The sequence below is a fragment of the Pseudophryne corroboree genome, chromosome 6 (assembly GCF_028390025.1).
Source record: "Pseudophryne corroboree isolate aPseCor3 chromosome 6, aPseCor3.hap2, whole genome shotgun sequence".
NCBI lineage: Eukaryota > Metazoa > Chordata > Amphibia > Anura > Myobatrachidae > Pseudophryne > Pseudophryne corroboree.
In genome coordinates, this window is record NC_086449.1 from 719,862,236 (window position 1) to 719,883,863 (window position 21,628).

General features: G+C 45.7%; 1 protein-coding gene across 1 annotated transcript in view; it reads left to right on the plus strand.

Annotated features, from left to right (window-relative positions):
• The window catches only part of ITK (IL2 inducible T cell kinase), a 158,169-nt gene that overhangs the window by 124,658 nt on the left and 11,883 nt on the right, over window positions 1–21,628 (plus strand). Inside the window, exons 12-14 of the mRNA XM_063928378.1 lie at window positions 6,265–6,436; window positions 16,828–17,044; window positions 17,187–17,251. Coding sequence (XP_063784448.1) covers window positions 6,265–6,436; window positions 16,828–17,044; window positions 17,187–17,251 — 454 coding nt within the window. The remainder of the gene's footprint in view (window positions 1–6,264; window positions 6,437–16,827; window positions 17,045–17,186; window positions 17,252–21,628) is intronic.

The following is a 21,628-nucleotide window of genomic DNA, read 5'->3' on the forward strand; positions in this document are numbered from 1 at the left end:
TCCCCCATAGGCGGCGACTATCTGATCGCACGGCAGCTAAAAGCAGCTACCATGCGATCAACTCGGAATGAGGGCCTCTAACTCTCTCTGCACATGTTATATCTGCCCCCCCTGCAGTGCACATGGGCCCTCATTCCGAGTTGTTCGCTCGGTATTTTTCATCGCATCGCAGTGAAAATCCGCTTAGTACGCATGCGCAATGTTCGCACTGCGACTGCGCCAAGTAACTTTACTTTGAAGAAAGTATTTTTACTCACGGCTTTTTCTTCGCTCCGGCGATCGTAATGTGATTGACAGGAAATGGGTGTTACTGGGCGGAAACACGGCGTTTCAGGGGCGTGTGGCTGAAAACGCTACCGTTTCCGGAAAAAACGCAGGAGTGGCCGGAGAAACGGTGGGAGTGCCTGGGCGAACGCTGGGTGTGTTTGTGACGTCAACCAGGAACGACAAGCACTGAAATGATCGCACAGGCAGAGTAAGTCTGAAGCTACTCTGAAACTGCTAAGTAGTTAGTAATCGCAATATTGCGAATACATCGGTCGCAATTTTAAGAAGCTAAGATTCACTCCCAGTAGGCGGCGGCTTAGCGTGTGTAACTCTGCTAAATTCGCCTTGCGACCGATCAACTCGGAATGAGGGCCATGGTTTTGCCCAATTGCTAACAAATTTGCTGCTGTGATCAACTCTGAATTACTCCCCATTGTGTCTACTGGAAATCTGCATAGTGGAACGTGTGTCACTTCTGAGTCCAGTAATCTGTCACCTTGGCATCATCCTCTCAAACTCCTCTCTTAAAGTACTTCTCCATTTAGCCTCCTTTATGTCTTGAATAAATCACTTTATTATATGTGTTACTTATGTGTTTTTGAATTGTACCCTCTTTTCCCTAGCAGAGGTATGATTGTAATAATGAGACAATTGAGGTTACTTAGATTTCTGCCCACCACTGAGTGCTAATTTGTATCCCTGCGCCTCTCCTCAGCATACCTGGTATAACTCAGAATCTCTATATATCTTCAGACTGCGTGTGTGTGGCAGAAGGAAGTGTCTTTGGAAGATAGGTCATCATCAGGACATCAACACAGTCACAATAAATTTATACAGGCCACCTCTTGTTAAATTCACACTTTAGTCACAACTTCTTGAATATGTTATAATAAAATCCGCAATGTACTATTATTCCTTGGGAGCTGACTTTTCATGCATTAGGAAACTAACACCATATACTCGGCTGGTTAGTATTCACTATAGCAACATTATCCTTTGTGTGCCCCCAGTCCTGCCTTTCATACTTTACTCTCCTTCAGTTTCCATTTTTAGGGTATCAGTTCCATCTCATGTCATTAGTCCCATGTCCTTGCATGATAGGTTAGTGTTTTTTTATTTCACACTTCACTTGCGGTTTCATCTTGTTTAGGTATTGCATGCTTGGTGCACTATCGTTCCCAGCACACACACTATAGTCTGTGTGGTTCCTATCAGTCCTCACCTAACTCCCTGACAGCTCGGTCTGTACACAGATCATCTTCTCCCCTTTGGCTCCTAAGTCCGATCACCTACACAACAATGTCACACCAAATCCTAGGCTTAACTTAACTTGAAAACAGCTTACTCAGCTACCGATGTACTGGATTTTACTGTACAGGTAGGTCAGAACTGGTAGTTAGGTTGTAAACCTCCATATTAGCAGGAACCCTCGCTCATGGTACTGTATGTTGCATTTGCTCCTAATAGGCGTCTCCCAAGTTTCTTTACATGCTTCCTCAAACTTATCTTCATCACTCCATCCTTCACATATCCCTCTCTACCTCCTTCCACTTCTTTTCACCCTAGACCCTCTAATGCAGCACCACTCATAAGCCTCTCAATCGGCATATTTTACTTTATTGCCTAGTCTGAAGGGGGTGTTGGGTTTTGTGGGGGCAAGGTAGAAGCTGATTGGAGGAGTTGGGTAGAGGAAGGTTATCCCTAAGTGCAAACCACGCCTAGCTTTGACGATCCATGCATAGATGTTAGTTTGTGCAATCCCAAACAATAGATTCTTTTTTTTTTTTTTAACTGTTTATTTAGACATCATGAATCGAATACATATTGGAAATTTGTACATCGCAACAAAGTCATGGTATGGAGCATTTACGAAGGAACACACAGTGCAATTATTACAATTAAACAGTGGTAACTAAGAGTAAAACCATTAGTATATCCAAAACACATATTGGTATTACTAAAAAAAAAAGATTATGGCAATCGCCATGTCACACCTTAATATAGGACCGGAAGGGAGAAGCCAAAGTAATTCCCTCTATTAACTAAGAGAAATGGGTGGGTCTTGTATTGCCAGTTGTGTAAGATACCAAGTAGTGTTTTTTAGGCTATGGTGGATCTGATGCCTGGTAGTAAGGGGGAGAGTATCTATGTATGGCTGCCACAATGTGAAAAAGCGTTCCACCTGTTTTTCCTTTTCTACTATTGCTTTTACCCAATCCATTTTAAACAAGAAATTAAGTTTTGCCAAAATTAGAGGTATCTGTGGGGGTGCACTGTCAATCCATCCCTGAAGGATCGTTTTCCTGCCAGCCGCACTCAGGGCCAGTAACAGTTTCTTACTCTCCGGAGTCATGCGTTGGTTTGGGTCAAAGACCCCTAAAACTGCCCACTCAGGGGTTAAGGGTACAAAGGTTACTAATTTGGTCTCCGCGTATCGGCGGGCTAGGTGCCAAAAATACTGGATAATTGGGCAAGCCCAAAGGCAATGGTAAGTGTCTGCATCATTCTGGTGACATTTCGGGCACAAATGAGTCTCTGAGGATCCCATTTGAATGCGCCATAGTGGGGAAAGGTAAGTATTATGGTAAATATTTAAAAAAAAGTTCAAGGTACATACTGGCAGGTAACACTTTTCGAGAATATAACAAGGCCTTTTCCAGAGCAGGCATGGACAGATTAGGAAAGTGGGTCGACCACTTGGACATACCTCCATTTATTGTACTATGGTCTATACTTTTCCTCAAAAAAGTGTAGTGAACTGAGGTGGCTTTAAACATAGGTACTGGATATGCTAAGAGACGTTCCATCGTTCCAGTCCAGTCCAACTCCGAGAAATGCCCTATTACATGCGATACATAAAATCGTGCTTGTAAGAAAGCTAGAGGGTAAGGACTAATCATAGCAAAGTTTGAGGAAACCTCCGTAAAGGTCAAAAGTCGTTTATCAGCCATATTAACTAAGTGTCTAATGCTAGTAATCCCCGCCAGTCTCCACATGGTAAAGGGGTGAGCAGCTATGCCATCAAGAAAGTTGGGATTTTTCTAGTTGTCTATAAAAGTGGGTTTAACTTTAAAGCTTCAGGAATTTCTCGATCGTGCTGGTACAAAAAGCAAATTTGTTCCATGGTAGGTAAAAAACCTTGTTCTAAAGAGGTGTTGGTGTACACAGAACTATTGTGAAGCCAGTCACGTAGGTGCCGTAATAATGCAGCGTGATTGTAAGCCACTATATCTGGAAAGTTAATACCAGCATTGGATTTTGTCTGTTGACGTTTTCTCAAAGCTATACGGGAGCGACCCCCTTTCCAAATAAATTTCCGAATTGACGCATTTATGTGGCCAATGTCAGTTTTCGTTAACAATACCGGTAAGGATTGCAATGGGTATAATAGATGAGGGATAGCCGCCATTTTAAGCAAGTTGGCCCTGCCCAGATAATATAATGGAAGGCGCTCCCATCCCTTAATATCCCTATTTAAAGTATTAATAGCTTGACTCACATTAAGCCTATACAAATTTGACGGATTACGAGGCACAGAGATTCCCAAGTAGGGTATGTGTGAGGGATCCCATTGTAACGAGAGTTGCGTAGCCCACAGGGGACATGTACAATTACCAGAGAGTAACATAGCCGTGGACTTCTCCAGGTTAATGTGGATGCCCGAAATAGAGCAATATAAATGGATCGTATCTAGAATTTCACAGATGGCATGTTCAGGATTGGCAATAAAGAGAAGAATGTCATTGGCAAATGCCAACAGTTTTATCTCCTGACCGCCAATATGTATACCCTTAAATGATGGCCTATTTTGCAAAATGCGCAATAGGGGATCTAACACAATATTAAACAGGAGTGGGGACCAGGGGCAACCCTGTCGGGTACCCCTCTCCAGGTGGAAGCGAGGTCCTACAATCCCATTAATCAGCAAGGAAGTGGAGGGGTCTTGATTAATGAATCGTATGAGATTAATGAAGGTAGTCTCAAAGCCTCTCATTGCCAATATTTTAAACAGGTGTGGCCATAAAATCATATCAAATGCCTTATGGGCATCAAGGCTTAAAAGGACATTATGATTGGCAACAGAATTATGGGACTCCACCACTGCCGCTATTGCCGCACGAATTGCTTTTACAGCATGACGTCCTTGCACAGATCCCAATTGTGTTTCTGTAAGAATCGATGGGAGTATATCTTGGAGTCTGAGGGCCATAATCTTAGCTAGGAGTTTATAGTCCACATTAAGCAAGCTAATGGGTCTATAGGAAGAAAGGAGGTTAGGATCTTTGTCAGGTTTTGGTAAGAGGGTCATATAAGCCCAGGCTTGGACTGGCCCACAGGGGTACAGGGGAAACCACCGATGGGCCCCACTACCTGGGCGCCCACCTCCTGCTCAAAGGGTCAGGTTCAGACTGTGCACTTGAATTATGCATTATGTATATGTTACCTTATACTGGACTATTGTGTTTTTTCTACAGTGCATTGCTGTTATTAATCTGTTATTAATCTGGTACATTATCATGCATGCAGCAGCTGAATTTACTGTATATATGTATGAAGGGGCCCAGACGTTGCATTCTCTAATGGTTAGTCAAACCAACACCCCCTCAGCAGACTGGCCACACCCCAAACATGGGCCCCTACCACTGCATTCCCGTGGTGGGCCCTACATGCCCCAGTCCAACACTGTATAAGCCTCATTAAAGGAGGGATAACATTACCCTCTTTTGTGAATAGCCCCAAAAAGTTCTAACAATGTAGGTGCAATCTGAGGTTGTAACAATCTATAATACTCTCCGGAAATCCCAACCAAACAATAGATTCTTGATGTGTGTCGCTTCTTTCATGTTCATCTGTTCCTCAAGAAAAGGAGAAATGATTATCATATTGTAAGCTGTTTATTTCAAATTGAATAGCCACCTCAGGTAAGAACAAACCGAACTGGAAGAATGGTGTAATTACACAACCCATAGCCTGATGTTGATTGAAACACCTTAACTGCCCTTTTGGTAGTAAGGTTACCTTTTAAATATCCTCAAAAAGGAGGATTTGCTTGCCCAATGGGTGGTCTTCAGTATGCCGGCGGTCGGGCTCCCGGCGACCAGCATACCGGCGCCGGGAGCCCGACAGCCGGCATACCGACACTTATTCTCCCTCGTGGGGGTCCACGACCCCCCTGGAGGGAGAATAAAATAGTGTGGCGCGCGTAGCGCGGCGAGCCCGCAAGGGGCTCATTTGCGCTTGCCACACTGTCGGTAAGCCGGCGGTCGGGCTCCCGGCGCCGGTATGCTGGTCGCCGGGAGCCCGACCGCCGGCATATCGTAGTGAACCCTTGCCCAATCTGGAATTTGAATAGCTGACACACCTCTAGAGCACCCCTGTGGTATTAACATGACCTTACAAAATTCCCCACAATAAAGGATTGATCAGCATAAAAGAATCCCATACAGGACAAACATCTCTCATATTCCTGGAAATCTTAATTAGAACTCCACAAACAAGATTTTCCAAGGTGCATATGGTGAGAGAAAAATTTACATATCTTGATACTGCTTAAAATAATTTATAAAAAAAAAAAACCCAGTAGAGACAGATACAATCCAAAATAATTTTGCTTTCGTCTCCCTTCCTCGGTAGCTGGAGTCAATTATTTAGAATTTTTTTTTTATTCCAATTTGAAATAAATATCCTACACTATGATTTATAATAATTTCTGCTTCTCATCAAAGAATTTATTGTTTGGGATTTTATAGAGGACGGAGATTCTCTCTCTTCTTTGAAGGCTGCAAACTTTTTAGTTTTATGAGTGCTGTATAATCAACTACTGTCTAATGTTATTTTATCAAACAAAATAATTCCAATGCAATAAAAGGGTGGACAGTGCGCATTAAACGGTTGTACCTTGCTATGTAAAAGTTTGGTGCTATGGGGCTTCTCAATATGAGGTTACACAACTACAAAAAGAGTGAAATTGAAAGTATCCATTTCTTCTCTTCCCAGGAAAATGGGAAATTGACCCAACACATCTGACATTCATTCAAGAGATTGGCAGTGGCCAGTTTGGGGTGGTAAAGCTGGCATCTTGGCAAGGGTCAAAAAAAGTTGCAGTAAAGATGATCCGGGAAGGAATGATGTCAGAGGAAGACTTTGTGGAGGAAGCCCAGGTGTTAATGTAAGGAATATATTGGTAATATGTATGACTGACCTACAGCCTTCACATGCTTGATTAAAAGTAATTGCTACCTACTGTCCATTAAGGGCAAAAGCAAAATCTTCCTCTAATGAGTAAAACTATGTGCACTGCAGGTGGGGCAAATATAACATGTGCAGAGAAGTGAGTGACCCTTGTTATCATAGCACTTACTCACAAGTTTAAATGACTAAGCCAGTAGTTCCCAAAATCTTTTGAATCACGGCATCCTAGAGTAATTTTTTTTTTTTCACGGCACCCCTAGGCCAAAAGTTTCTTACTGAGAAATTTAGAAAGAAATATTACATTACATAAATTGTGTTTAAACAGATGGAGCCTCCGTTATCTTTGCTGGCTGAGGCGTTAGTCACGATCAGGCATACACAGCGTGCCTGGGCGCAAGGAGGCTTGCCTAGTCGTAAGGAGGCGCACAGAGCATTTGGCGTTACCTTTAAGTGTAATACTTGTGATCATCCACCAGATGTTGCTTTTTAAAATCACCATTGCGCATGCGTGTGGTCTCCATTAAAATACAATACTGAACTACAGCGTAAGAATTACTTTACTGGTGCGTCTCATTACACTACAATATGCTACAGTATATCATACAGTATTACAGTGTACAGACACAAATACAGTAGTACAGTTTATACAGATGCAAACAAACATGTTAAAGCCACAGTATAGTTCATTGACGTTAGGAATATGTGAGCGTCCAAGTCCCAAAATCAACACATAAAAATAGTAGTGTATACAGATGCAAACGAACGTGTTACAGGTACAGTATGATTTATTGATGTTAAGGATATGTGAGCATCCAAATCCCGTAGCCATTATGCCATACTCAAAACCAGTGGGCTTATGGATCTGTCATGTGGCGATGTGTCTGAGTGGTGAAGTGTGTCGCTTTCAATGCTTAGAGTCCCGGGTTTGATTCCCATAGTGCGAGTGCATGTTAATTTTTTCCTCACACTATATTAATTTTTTATTTTTGTATCTATTGTACTATACCTTCACATTCAATAGAAGTGTGCACACAAGTATTACATAAAGCAGGGCAAAGCTGCTGGAGCATATCTAAGATACACAACGGCTATGAGGATAAGCGAGCTCTATGCACCGTACGGTACACATACAATACTGTAGCAGGCCAGACTCGATTGACATGGGTACCACCCGTGACCCCCGCCTCGTGGCAGCCCTCGGCTATGGAGCAATCGACGGCATAGGTTTTGAAAGTTACAGGGCAATGCTGAAGGAGCGTCTCAATATCCTAGCTAAAATACACAGGGGTGATAGGGATAAGCGAGCAAGCTCTATGCACATTGCAGACTCGATCGCATAGCAAGTTGACAAAATGGCTGCCGCCCGTGAACCCTTGCCTCGTGGAAGCCCTCAGCTATGGAGTGAGCGACGGCATAGATTTTGCAGGCTCCAGGGCAATGCTGAAGGAGCACCTGAATCCCCTAGCTAACATACACAGGGGCGATAGGGATAAGCGAGCTCTATGCACCGTACGATACACCGGACTCGACCGCATAGCAGACTGATAAAATGGCTGCCGCCCATGTCCCCCCGCTCGTGGCAGCCCTCAGCTGTGGAGCGAGCAACGGCATAGGTTTTGCAGGCTGCAGGGCAATGCTGAAGGAGCGTCTGAATCCCCTAGCTAAAATACACAGGGGCGATAGGGATATGCGAACTCTATGCACTGTACAATACACCGGACTCGACCGCATAGCAAACTGACAAAATGGCTTCCGCCCATGTTCCCCCGCCTCATGGCAGCCCTCAGCTATGGAGCAAGGGACGGCATAGGTTTTGCAGGCTACAGGGCAATGCTGAAGGAGTGCCTCAATACCCTAGCTAAAATACACCGGGGCAATGAGGTCCCGTGGAATGATCAATTAATAAATATAGCATATACAGATGCAAAACAAGGAGTTTAAGTTACAGTATGGTCCATTGAAGTTAGGGATACAGTACAGTATGTAAGCGGCCAAGTCCCGTAGCCATCAGGGCATAATCTAAAACCAATGGCAAGGGATCACTGCTTACATTTAGACATGAGCTTGTGTATCTGTCATGAGGCGTGCACATGCCTTTTTTTCCCCTTACACTTTATGAATTTTTTTCTATTGTAATATACTGTTCTGTACTGTAACTTTACATTCAATGGAAATACAGTATGCACACAGGTTTTACATAGAGATGAGCAGGTTCGGTTCGTCGAGATACGAACCCCCCCGAACTTCACGTGGTTTACACGGGTCCGAGGCAGCCTCGGTTCTTCCCGCCTTGCACGCAAAACCTGAACAGGGGAAAACATCATCATCCCGCTGTCGGATTCTCGCGAGATTCGGATTCCATATAAAGAGCTGCGCGTCGCCGCCATTTTCACTCATGCATTGTCGAGATAGTGAGAGGATGTGGCTACGTTCTCTGCCTGAATAGGCCAATATCAGCTAAATATCTGCTCAATATCTGTGTTGCTCATTATCAGTGCAGCATTGTGGTGACTAGTATATAGTAGTACAGTACAGTAGTCCATTGCCGTATTTGGTTGCTCCGTATTAGTTCTATTATCCTGAACAGTGCTCAGTATCTGTGCTCATTATTATCATTGCTGCATTGTGGTGACCACTGACCAGTATATAGTAGTACAGTACAGTAGTCCAGTGCTGTTCTTGCTGCCCAGTGTCAGTTCTTATATTATCCTGAACAGTTCTCAGTATCTGTGCTCATTATTATCATTGCTGCATTGTGGTGACCACTGACCAGTATATAGTAGTACAGTAGTCCAGTGCTGTTCTCGCTGCCCAGTGTCAGTTCTATTATCCTGAACAGTGCTCAGTATATGTGCTCATTATTATCATTGCTGCATTGTGGTGAACAGTATATAGTAGTACAGTACAGTAGTCCAGTGCTGTATTTTGCTGCCCCGTGTCAGTTCTATTATCCTGAACAGTGCTCAGTATCTGTGCTCATTATTATCATTGCTGCATTGTGGTGACCACTGACCAGTATATAGTAGTACAGTACAGTAGTCCAGTGCTGTTCTCGCTGCCCAGTGTCAGTTCTGTTATCCTGAACAGTGCTCAGTATCTGTGCTCATTATTATCATTGCTGCATTGTGGTGACCACTGACCAGTATATAGTAGTACAGTACAGTAGTCCAGTGCTGTTCTCGCTGCCCAGTGTCAGTTCTATTATCCTGAACAGTGCTCAGTATCTGTGCTCATTATTATCATTGCTGCATTGTGGTGGTCACTGACCAGCATATAGTAGCACAGTACAGTAGTCCAGTGCTGTTCTCCCTGCCCAGTGTCAGTTCTATTATCCTGAACAGTGCTCAGTATCTGTGCTCATTATTATCATTGCTGCATGGTGGTGACCAGTATATGGTAGCACAGTACAGTAGTCCATTGCTGTATTTTGCTGCTCCGTGTCAGTTCTATTATCCTGAACAGTGCTCAGTATCTGTGCTCAGTATCAGTGCTGGATTGTGGTGACTAAAAGTCCAGTGTCTCGTGCTGCATCTTGTTGCTGTAGGGTGCTGTGGTAGTGTCCTGTCACTGTGCATAGGTCATCATCATTCCAGTCACAGTGGTATCTGGTATCTATCTAGTGGTATCTAATTCCAGACATTACTGCCGTCTAATTCCAGATATATTACTGGCATATAATTCCACACATTAAAAAATGGAGAACAAAAATGTGGAGGGTAAAATAGGGAAAGATCAAGATCCACTTCCACCTCGTGCCTAAGCTGCTGCCACTAGTCATGGCAGAGACGATGAAATGCCATCAACGTCGTCTGCCAAGGGCGATGCCCAATGTCATAGTAGAGAGCATGTAAAATCCAAAAAACAAAAGTTCAGTAAAATGACCCAAAAATCTAAATTTAAAGCATCTGAGGAGAAGCGTAAACTTGACAATATGCCATTTACGACACGGAGTAGCAAGGAACGGCTAAGGCCCTCTCCTATGTTTCTCATGACTAGTGGATCAGCTTCACATGAGGATGGAAGCACTCATCCTCCCGCTAGAAAAATGAAAACAGTTAAGCTGGCAAAAGCACAGCAAAGAACTGTGCGTTCTTCTAAATCACAAATCCCCAAGGAGAGTCCAATTGTGTTGGTTGCGATGCCTGACCTTCCCAACAGTGGACAGGAATAGGTGGCTTCTTCCACCATTCCCCCCCCCCCCCTTGCAAGTGCTGGAAGGAGCACCCACAGTCCAGTTCCTGATAGTCAAATTGAAGATGTCACTGTGGAAGTACACCAGGATGAGGATATGGGTGTTGCTGGCGCTGAGGAGGAAATTGACAAGGAGGATTCTGATGGAGAGGTGGTTTGATTAAGTCAGGCACCCGAGGAGACACCTGTTGTCCGTGGGATGAATAAGGCCATTGACATGCCTGGTCAAAATACAAAAAAAAAAATCACCTCTTCGGTGTGGAATTATTTCAACAGAAATGCGGACAACTGGTGTCAAGCCGTGTGTTGCCTTTGTCAAGCTGTAATAAGTAGGGGTAAGGACGTTAACCACCTAGGAACATCCTCCCTTATACGTCACCTGGAGCGCATTGATCAGAAGTCATTGACAAGTTCAAAAACTTTGGGTGACAGCGGAAGCAGTCCACTGACAACTAAGTCCCTTCTTCCTCTTGTACCCAAGCTCCTGCAAACCACACCACCAACTCCCTCAGTGTCAATTTTCTCCTTAGACAGGAACGCTAATAGTCCTGCAGGCCATGTCACTGGCAAGTCTGACGAGTCCTCTCCTAACTGGGATTCCTACGATGGATCCTTGAGTGTAACGCCTACTGCTGCTGGCACTGCTGTTGTTGCTGCTGGGAGTCGATCGTCATCCCAGAGGGGAAGTCGGAAGACCACTTGTACTACTTCCAGTAAGCAATTGACTGTCCAACAGTCCTTTGCGAGGAAGATGAAATATCACAGCAGTCATCCTGTTGCAAAGCGGATAACTCAGGCCTTGACAACTATGTTGGTGTTAGACGTGCATCTGGTATCCGCCGTTAGTTCACAGGGACTTAGAGAATTGCTTGAGGTAGTGTGTCTCCGGTACCAAATACCATCTAGGTTCCACTTCTGTAGGCAGGCGATACCGAGAATGTACACAGATGTCAGAAATAGAGTCACCAGTGTCCTAAAAAATGCAGTTGTACCCAATGTCCACTTAAACACGGACATGTGGACAAGTGCAGCAGGGCAGACTAAGGACTATATGACTGTGACAGCCCACTGGGTAGATGTATTGCCTCCCGCAGCAACAACAGCAGCGGCGGCACCAGTAACAGCATCTCGCAAACGCCAACTCGTTCCTAGGCAGGCTACGCTTTGTATCACCGCTTTCCAGAAGAGGCACACAGCTGACACCCTCTTACGGAAACTGAGGAACATCATCGCAGATTGGCTTACCCCATTTGGACTCTCCTGGGGATTTGTGACATCGGACAACGCTACCAATATTGTGCGTGCATTACATGTGGGCAAATTCCAGCACGTCCCATGTTTTGCACATACAATGAATTTGGTGGTCCAGAATTTTTTTAAAAACGACAGGGGTGTGCAAGAGATGCTGTCGGTGGCCCGAAGAATTGCGGGCCACTTTCGGCATTCAGCCACCGCGTGCCGAAGACTGGATCACCAGCAAACACTCCTGAACCTGCCCTGCCATCAGCTGAAGCAAGAGGTGGTAACGAGGTGGAATTCAACCCTCAGAGGATGGAGGAGCAGCAAAAGGCCATTCAAGCCTATGTATCTGCCTACAATATAGGCAAAGGAGGGGGAATGTACCTGACTCAAGCGCAGTGGAGAATGATTTCAACGTTGTGCAATGTTCTGCAACCCTTTGAACTTGCCACACGTGAAGTCAGTTCAGACACTGCCAGCCTGAGTCAGGTCATTTCCCTCATTAGGCTTTTGTAGAAGCAGCTGGAGAGATTGAAGGAGGAGCTAAATTGGAGCGATTTCGCTAGGCATGTGGGACTTGTGGATAGAGCCCTTCATTCGCTTAACCAGGATTCACGTGTGGTCAATCTGTTGAAATCAGAGCACTACATTTTGGCCACCGTGCTCGATCCTAGGTTTAAAGCCTACGTTGTATCTCTCTTTCCAGCAGACACAAGTCTGCAGAAGTTCAAAGACCTGCTGGAGACACAATTGTCAAGTCAAGCGGAACGTGACCCGCCAACAGCTCCTCCTTCATTTTCTCATGCCACTGGAGCTGCCAGGAAAAGGATAAAATTTCCAAAACCACCCACTGGCGGTGATGCAGGGCAGTCAGGAGCGATAGCTGACATCTGGTCCACACTGAAGGACCTGCCAACGATTACTGACATGTCGTCTACTGTCACTGCATATGATTCTGTCACCATTGAAAGAATGGTGGAGGATTATATGAGTGACAGCATCACTGAAGGCATGTCAGACAGTCCGTACGTATACTGGCAGGAAAAAGAGGCAATTTGGAGGCCCTTGTACAAACTGGCTTTATTTTACCTAAGTTACCCCCCCCTCCAGTGTGTACTCCGAAAGAGTGTTTAGTGCAGCCGGTACCTTGTCAGCGATCGGCATAGGAGGTTACTTCCACAAAATGTGGAGAAGATGATGTTCATCAAAATGAATTATAATCAATTCCTCCGTGGAGACATTTACCAGCAATTGCCTTCAGAAAGTACACAGGGACCTGTGATGGTGGATTCCAGTGGGGACGAATGAATACTCTGTGAGGAGGGGGGTGTACACAGTGAAAGGGGTGAGGAATCGGACGATAAGAAGGAGGTGGACATCTTGCCTCTGTAGAGCCAGTTTGTGCAAGGAGAGATTGATTGCTTCTTTTTGGTGGGGGTCCAAACCAACCAGTCATTTCAGTCACAGTCGTGTGGCAGACCCTGTCGCTGAAATGATGGGTTTGTTAAAGTGTGCATGTCCTGTTTATACAACATAAGGGTGGGTGGGAGGGCCCAAGGACAATTCCATCTTGCACCTCTTTTTTTATTTTATTTATCTTTGCATCATGTGATGTTTGGGGCCAATTTTTTTAAGTGCCATCCTGTCTGACACTGCAGTGCCACTCCTAGATGGGCCAGGTGTTTGTGCCGGCCACTTGGGTCGCTTAGCTTATTCATCCAGCGACCTCTGTGCAAATGTTAGGACTAAAAATAATATTGTGAGGTGTTCAGAATAGACTGGAAATGAGTGGAAATTATGGTTGTTGAGGTTAATAATACTATAGGATCAAAATTACCCCCAAATTCTATGATTTAAGCAGTTTTTGAGGGGGTTTTAACAAAAACACCCGAATCCGACAAAAATTCTTAAGGGAGGTTTTGCCAAAATGCGTCCGAATCCAAAATACAACAGCGGAACCGAATCCAAAACCAAAACACAAAACCCGAAAAATGTCCGGTGCACATCTCTAGTTTTACATGAATCGGGGCAATGTGCAGGAGCGTCTCATTACGCTATCAAAAATACACAGCGACTATGGGATGGGATAAGTGAGTCCTCTCACCATAAGCTGTCTGCTGCACTGTACAGTACAGTAGATTTGCACCTGGGATGCATGTGTATGTTTGTAATAAAAACATTTTTTTTACTGTACATTTAGTGTATATAGAATACCTCTAATACACATTTCCTGTGGAAAAGACTGTACAGTCCTGTACAGTACTGTACATGGAGTATTTTCTTTACTGATCCATTATTATTTTTTTACTTCACACTGTACAGCAGGGATGGGGAACCTTCGGTCTTCCAGCTGTTGTTAAACGAACTACACATACCAGCATGCCTTGCTACAGTTTTGCTATTTGGCCATACTAAAACTGTTGCAAGGCATGCTGGGATGTGTAGTTCAACAACAGCTGGAGGACTGAGAGTTTCCGATCTCTGATGTACAGTACTGAACAGTGTTTCTTTGGAAACTGACTTATTGTACAGTATATTTATAGACCAGCCTACTGCCTACTGTATACCCAACAATTTTGTTTGCCATAATACAGCAGAATATGTATAAAGGGGGTCATTCCGAGTTGTTCGCTCGCAAGCGGATTTTAGCAGATTTGCTCATGCTAAGCCGCCGCCTACTGGGAGTGAATCTTAGCATCTTAAAATTGCGAACGATGTATTCGCAATATTGCGATTACACACCTCGTAGCAGTTTCTGAGTAGCTCCAGACTTACTCGGCTTCTGCGATCAGTTCAGTGCTTGTCGTTCCTGGTTTGACGTCACAAACACACCCAGCGTTCGCCCAGACACTCCCCCATTTCTCCGGCCACTCCTGCGTTTTTTCCGGAAACGGTAGCGTTTTTTCCCACACGCCCATAAAACGGCCTGTTTCCGCCCAGTAACACCCATTTCCTGTCAATCACATTACGATCGCCAGAACGAAGAAAAAGCCGTGAGTAAAATTCCTAACTGCATAGCAAATTTACTTGGCGCAGTCACAGTGCGGACATTGCGCATGCGCATTAAGCGGAAAATCGCTGCGATGCGAAGATTTTTACCGAGCGAACAACTCGGAATGACCCCCATAGTACCATATTAAAGAAGCAGCTTAAGAAAATCACAAAGCATGGCTACTGTACTGTAAATCTTATAGTCTGAGATTTCAAGCCATGCCATACTGTACATGGCAGAATAAAGTAAATACTGTATGTACAGTACAGTGTGGACAGATCTCTACTGTATGCATTAAATTCCAAATGCAATTTATAGTAACCTTGTCCAAAGTTTTTTGTCTGTTTAACTGAAGACTAGATGGTCCAAGTGGGTCTTACAGTATCATCCGTCAAAATCTATGTTTCTTTGTACAGTACCTACCGTATTACTAATAAAACATTTGCACCTCACACTTCCGAGTATTAGCAGACATTGAGATACTGTACAGTACAGTAAGTCGCTGGCTCCATACAGTAACTGAGGGCTTTATTTTAATTTTTTTTACTCTCCGTCTGGCCATTGGTCTGTGTGTACAGTATACAGTACATTAACATTACAGTCATCACTGACCATTTGCCAGAGCTTGTAGATCAATCCACCGCTATTCACTCTAAAGTACTGGATTAGTGGAGCATTAGTCACCCAGTTTTGGAGATGTGTATTGCATGCTGAGTATGTAGTCGTGCCTCAACGCGCCTGTCCGGTCATAGGGGGTCATTCTGAGTTGTTCGCTCGTTGCCGATTTTTGCAACGGCGCGATTAAAGCGAAAATGCGCATGCGCATGGTACGCAGTGCGCATGCGCTAAGTATTTTTGCACAAAACTTAGTAGATTTACTCACGTGCGAACGAAGAATTTTCATCGTTGAAGTGATCGGAGTGTGATTGACAGGAAGTAGATATTTTTGGGCGGAAACTGACCGTTTTCTGGGAGTGTGCGGAAAAACGCAGGCGTGCCAGGATAATACGCGGGAGTGTCTGGAGAAACGGGGGAGTGGCTGACCGAACGCAGGGCGTGTTTGTGACGTCAAACCAGGAACGAAACGGGCTGAGCTGATCGCAATGTAGGAGTAAGTCTCGAGCTACTCAGAAACTGCAAAGAAATTTCTATTCGCAATTCTGCTAATCTTTGGTTCGCAATTCTGCTAAGCTAAAATACACTCCCAGAGGGCGGCGGCCTAGCGTGTGCAATGCTGCTAAAATCTGCTAGCGAGCGAACAACTCGGAATGACCCCCATAAACTCAGCAACCTAAGCTATTACCTAAGTGCGACTAAACCTCCGTTTATGTGGAGAAACAGCAAAGATAACGGAGGCTCCGTCTTTGCTTATGTCTGTCCACAAATTTTATGATTGACAGCCACCAGTACTGGTTTTGCCTATAAGATTTACCATAAATAATTTGAATTGGTCTTGGAACACCAATCCAAGGGTGTCATTCAAATCTAATCACTGCTGTGCGTTTTCACACAGCGGGCGATCAGATCTGAACTGCGTATGCACCTCACTGCGCTGGCGCCTCGCACGGCTGCATCGGGCATCGGCGCCCTGCGATGGGATTGTTCAAAGGATCCATTCGCCCATATTTGCGCGTGTGCAGTAAGAAAACACCACCATATGCTCCGCTCTGCATCAGCCCCGAATGAGTAATGGAGGAAGTGTTGCTCACCCCTCAGAGTTCCAGCTCACAGTTTTAAAGATAGTATTTATTCATGGGGCAGTTACCTTCCCCCATTACCAGAACTCTCTTAGGGGATATTACTGTGTTTGTAAAGGTGTTTCCAAATACACGGTATTACCTAACCATCAAGGTGTACAAATATGTAAAGGTTTCCTGTAAGGTCTCCTGGATACATTCTGTATTTTTGTTCTATTTTATCCAATGTGCTCTCGTTCTGTCCACTAGGAAGATGTCCCATCCCAAACTGGTACAACTACTGGGTGTTTATACCCAACAAATGCCCATCTTCCTTGTGTTTGAGTACATGGAGCATGGCAGCCTGATTGACCACCTACGCAGGAACCGGGGGACGCTGTCTCGGAGTATAGCTTTGGGCATGTGTCAGGATGTCTGTGAGGGGATGCAATACCTGGAGACCTCTAATTTCATTCACCGAGATCTGGTACATACTGCTTTTAAGTTTTTAGTGACACACATGTCTGCATTTACCCTGGAATATCAGTGTGCCTTGTAACTGGTCTACAACTGCGTTGAGTTTTACAGCTCCACTATAATGTCACAATTCTCTTATGTGGTCCCTACAGGCTGCTCGGAACTGTCTGGTTGGAGAGTCATCGGTGGTTAAAGTATCTGATTTTGGCATGACCAGGTAAGCAATTTCAAATTGCCTCTAATATGTTTGTTTATATACTGACTTGCTGGAGACCGCCCAACACAGGGCAAGGCCGCCCAGCATGTGTGGCGCCACCCCGTGATGTGATCGCAACAAATAGAGGTCTACCCCAGTAGGTAGGGGGTTCTGCCGCCATCGCAGGAAACACAGGCGACATCATTGGCCGGCACAAAAACAGCTATGACACGCCTGCGTTTTCCAATTTCTCCCCCCCCCCCCCCCCCCCACTGCCACATCACCACCCCTGGATGCCCATTACCTGTCAATCACCATGCGATCGCATCCTTCCGGGATGTGAACCTATGGTGAAAGGTCGCACACGTGCACTATGGGCGATGCACATCATTTGCAGACCCTATGGACGCGGCCGCTGTATGTAATCGCAGTGGCTGCATCCATCTCTGAATAAGGCCCAATGTACAGGCTTGTCTGAAATACCTCGGAGTTGACCTGAATGAAAGCATGTGAATAAGGCCCTATGTTCCTGATTCTGAGTTGGTAGTAAAGTAAAAAAGAGAAAGTAACTTAACTTTGCACCTTGGCAAAACCATGTTGCTCTACAGCTGGGGCAGATGTAGAATGTGCAGAGATTTATATTTTAGAGGGGCGTGTCCAGGGTCGGCTGGTCTACTAGCACCCTGAGCGAGAAAATGTGAAAGTGCCCCCCCTCCCATGCGCACGCCGAAGGCGCACGCGCTCCTGGAAAAGTGGGCGTGGCTTCGCAACTTTATATAATCAGACTATAAATATATTTTCACACCCCTCTACACACACAATTAGCAGCCTTACGCATAATGCCCACGGTAGTGTACTTTAAACATAATGTCTCCAGTATAGTGTGCAGTGCCAGATACACACGCCCCCAGTAGTGCCAAATACACATTATATGCTCCCACCAGTGGCAGATACACATATGTCCCCAGCAGTACAGTGCCAGATACACATTATATGCCCCCACAGTGCCAGATACACATTATATGCTCCCAGCAGTGCTAGATATCATAATATGCTCCAAGTAGTGCAGTGCTAGATACTCATAATATGCCCCCAGTAGTGCAGTGCTAGATACTCATAATATGCCCCCCAGTAGTGCAGTGCTAAATACTCATAATATGCCTCCAGTAGTTCAGTGCCAAATACACATTATACGCTCCCAGCAGTGCCAGATACACATTATATATTCCCAGCAGTGCCAGATACACTTTATATGCCACCAGCAGTGCCAGATACACTTTATATTCCCCCAGCAGTGCCAGATACACGTTTCCCACCAGAGTGCCAGATACACATTATATGCCTCAACAGTGCCAGATACACATTATATGCCCCCAGCAGTGCCAGATACACATATGCCCCCAGCAGTGCCAGATACACATTATATCCCCCCAGCAGTGCCAGATACACATTATATGCCCCCACAGTGCCAGATACACATTATATGCCCCCAGTAGTGCAGTGCCAGATACACTTTATATGCCCCCAGCAGTGCCAGATACACGTGCCCCCCAGAGTGCCAGATACACGTGCCCCCCAGAGTGCCAGATACACGTGCCCCCCCAGAGTGCCAGATACACTTGCCCCCAGAGTGCCAGATGCACAATGCCCCATGTGTGTTCGCCCACAGGACAGCTGCACTGAGTCTGCAGCAGCGTCCATCCCGCGTTCCGCGGCCGATGGGCTGTGTGTGCCAACGAGGGGGAGTGCTGTGGGCGGACTAAGGCAAAGCTACGCTGTGCAGTGTCTGAAGTCAGATGCCAGCGCTGCACAGCGCGCACAGAGGAGTTTGTCCCGCCCACAGCACTCCCCCTCGTCGGCACACACAGAAACAGCAAGTGCAGTGCTGCAGGACCTGTCCTGCTCCTGGACTCCAGGCAGGCTCCAATATGGCGGCGTTAGCGGGTGGCACCCTTTAAGGGTGGCGCCATGCGTGGCCGCTCTATTGGAACATGCTCATATGCTCCTGATGAAGCTGGATGTCTTGTTGCCAGTGAAACGCGTAGAGCCTGAACCTAAGAGCCGATACCACATTAAGCTATCCTGGACTCCTGTTATCCATCTTTGGCACTTATTGGACACCATACTCCACCATTTGGATTAGCAACCAAGCACTCTTCATTTGTATTCCCTTCTGGCCAAAAATGGACATTTCCTAAAGCTGACAGCATACCAAGGGACGACCACAATCCAATCTGGTAATATCCATTGCTTATATGCTGACTGTGATCCTTTGGAGGAGGTCCTAGCCTAATGAGGATTTAACTGTAGGAGCCAATATAGTGGATCGGCTGAGAATTAATTATTTCAAGTTGACGGCATTAACAACTTTATTAATTTGATGGCACTGCCTATGTTACTTAAAGTTTTTATGTAAATGTATACCTCTTTTATATATATATGCTTTTGAATGTTTATTTATAAATAAATTGTCTAACATTTATTTTACAACAAACCGTCCAGACTGTTTATAAATCTTACATCGTTTTTGCTCTATTGGAACATGCCTGGAGCCGGCCCTGGGCGTGTCCAATCTGAAATTTAAATTGCAGGGTAAAAATAAAGCTGTCCAGCATTTGTGGGCTACATGGAAAAGCAGCCAGTATTTACTCTGCATGCAAAATAAATAAATAAATAGGCTTAACATACTATCCCTTTGTAACTGGGATATTCAAGGATTACACAGGTTCTGTGGCTGATTAAAACCAGATGAAATGCAGACTTGAAGTCAGCCAGTCACAGAACCTGTGTTAATCATTAGTGTCCTGGTTTAAAGGGATAGTATGGTAAGCCTATCTAGGTGTACACATACTTACTCAGGATGCAGTTAATTTGCCGGTAGTCGGGAACCTGGCAGTTGGGATACCAATGCCGGAATTCCGACTGCTGACAATACCCGGCTCACAAGAGCTATTCCCACTCATGGGTGTCCACGACACCCATAGAGTGGGAATAGAACCTGTGGCGATCGCAAGGGGACTCTTTGCGCTCGCCCTGCTGTCGGAATATTGACGTCCGGGATGCCATTGTCGGTATACTGATGGCTGGCATCACGACCGTCAGTAAATCATACTGAACCCACTTACTTTTTTTTGAGTTACTCCCACCTCAGAATAAGGCCATATATTCCAGGTGAATAAAGGTTGCACCTTTTACACAATTATTTTTTTTAAGTGTCAGGACCTAATTCAGACCTGATTGTAGCAGCAACTTTGGGGGTCATTCCGACCCAATCCCACGCTGCAGTTTTTCGCAGCAGTGCGTTCGGGTCAGAACTGCGGCGCTGGCGCATGCCAGATGGCCGACGTTGCCTAGCGATCGACTCTGCCTGATTGACGGGAGGGGACGGCACAGCAGCGTTTGGCCTCCGTTTTCAGGGCGCGGTCCGGCCAACGCAGGCGTGGCCGGACAGTGCGGGGGCGCAGCAGCTTCATGATGTCACACGCAGCCGCTGCAACCCTGGCAGCGACAAGTAACTCCTTGCCAGCCGCAGGAGCTGCACTGGCTGAGAGTTACTCTACAAGTACAAAAGCAGCGTCAATGCTTTTGTACTTGTGGGGTGGGGCCGGGCCGGGCCAGACATGTGGGGCGGACTAGCCCTGTGCTGAGCATCCCCCCGCATGTCTGTGTCAGTGATCGTAGCTGTGCTAAATTTAGCACAGCTATGATCAGGTCGGAAAGACCCCCTTTGTTAGCAGATGGGTAAAACCATGTGCACTGCAGGGGGGAAGGATGGGGGGGGGGGGGGGGGGCAGATATAACATGTGCAGAGAGAGTTAGATTTGGGTGGGGTGTATTCAAACTGGAATCTAAATTGCAGTGTAAAAATAAAGCAGCCAGTATTTACCCTGCACAGAAACAATATAACCGACCCAAATCTAACTCTCTGCAAATGTTACATCTGCCTCCCCTGCACTGCACATGGGGGGTCTTTCCGACCCGTTTGCACACTGCAGTTTGTCGCAGCGGTGCGAACGGGTCGAAACTGTGCATGCGCCGCAGACGCATCGTTGCCCGGCGACGCAGCCAGCAGAAAAAGTTATTGCATCGGCGATCGCAAGAAGACTGACAGGTGGGAGGCGTTCCGGGGCTTCAACTGACCGTTTTCCACACAGGTGTGTCCAGGGGTTTGGAGGGCAGATGTCTGATGTCAATTCCGGGACCTTCGTCGCTGGATCCGTCGCACAGGGTAAGTAGGTCTGACCCTGGTCCTGTTTTGCAGGAAGCTTTTCTTAGCATAGCAGGGCTGCACAAGCGTTCACAGCCCTGCTAAGCTATAATACACTAACCCATAGGAGGCGTCAAGTTGATCGCATGAGCAGCAAAAAGTTGCTACGTGCGATCAACTCGGAATGACCC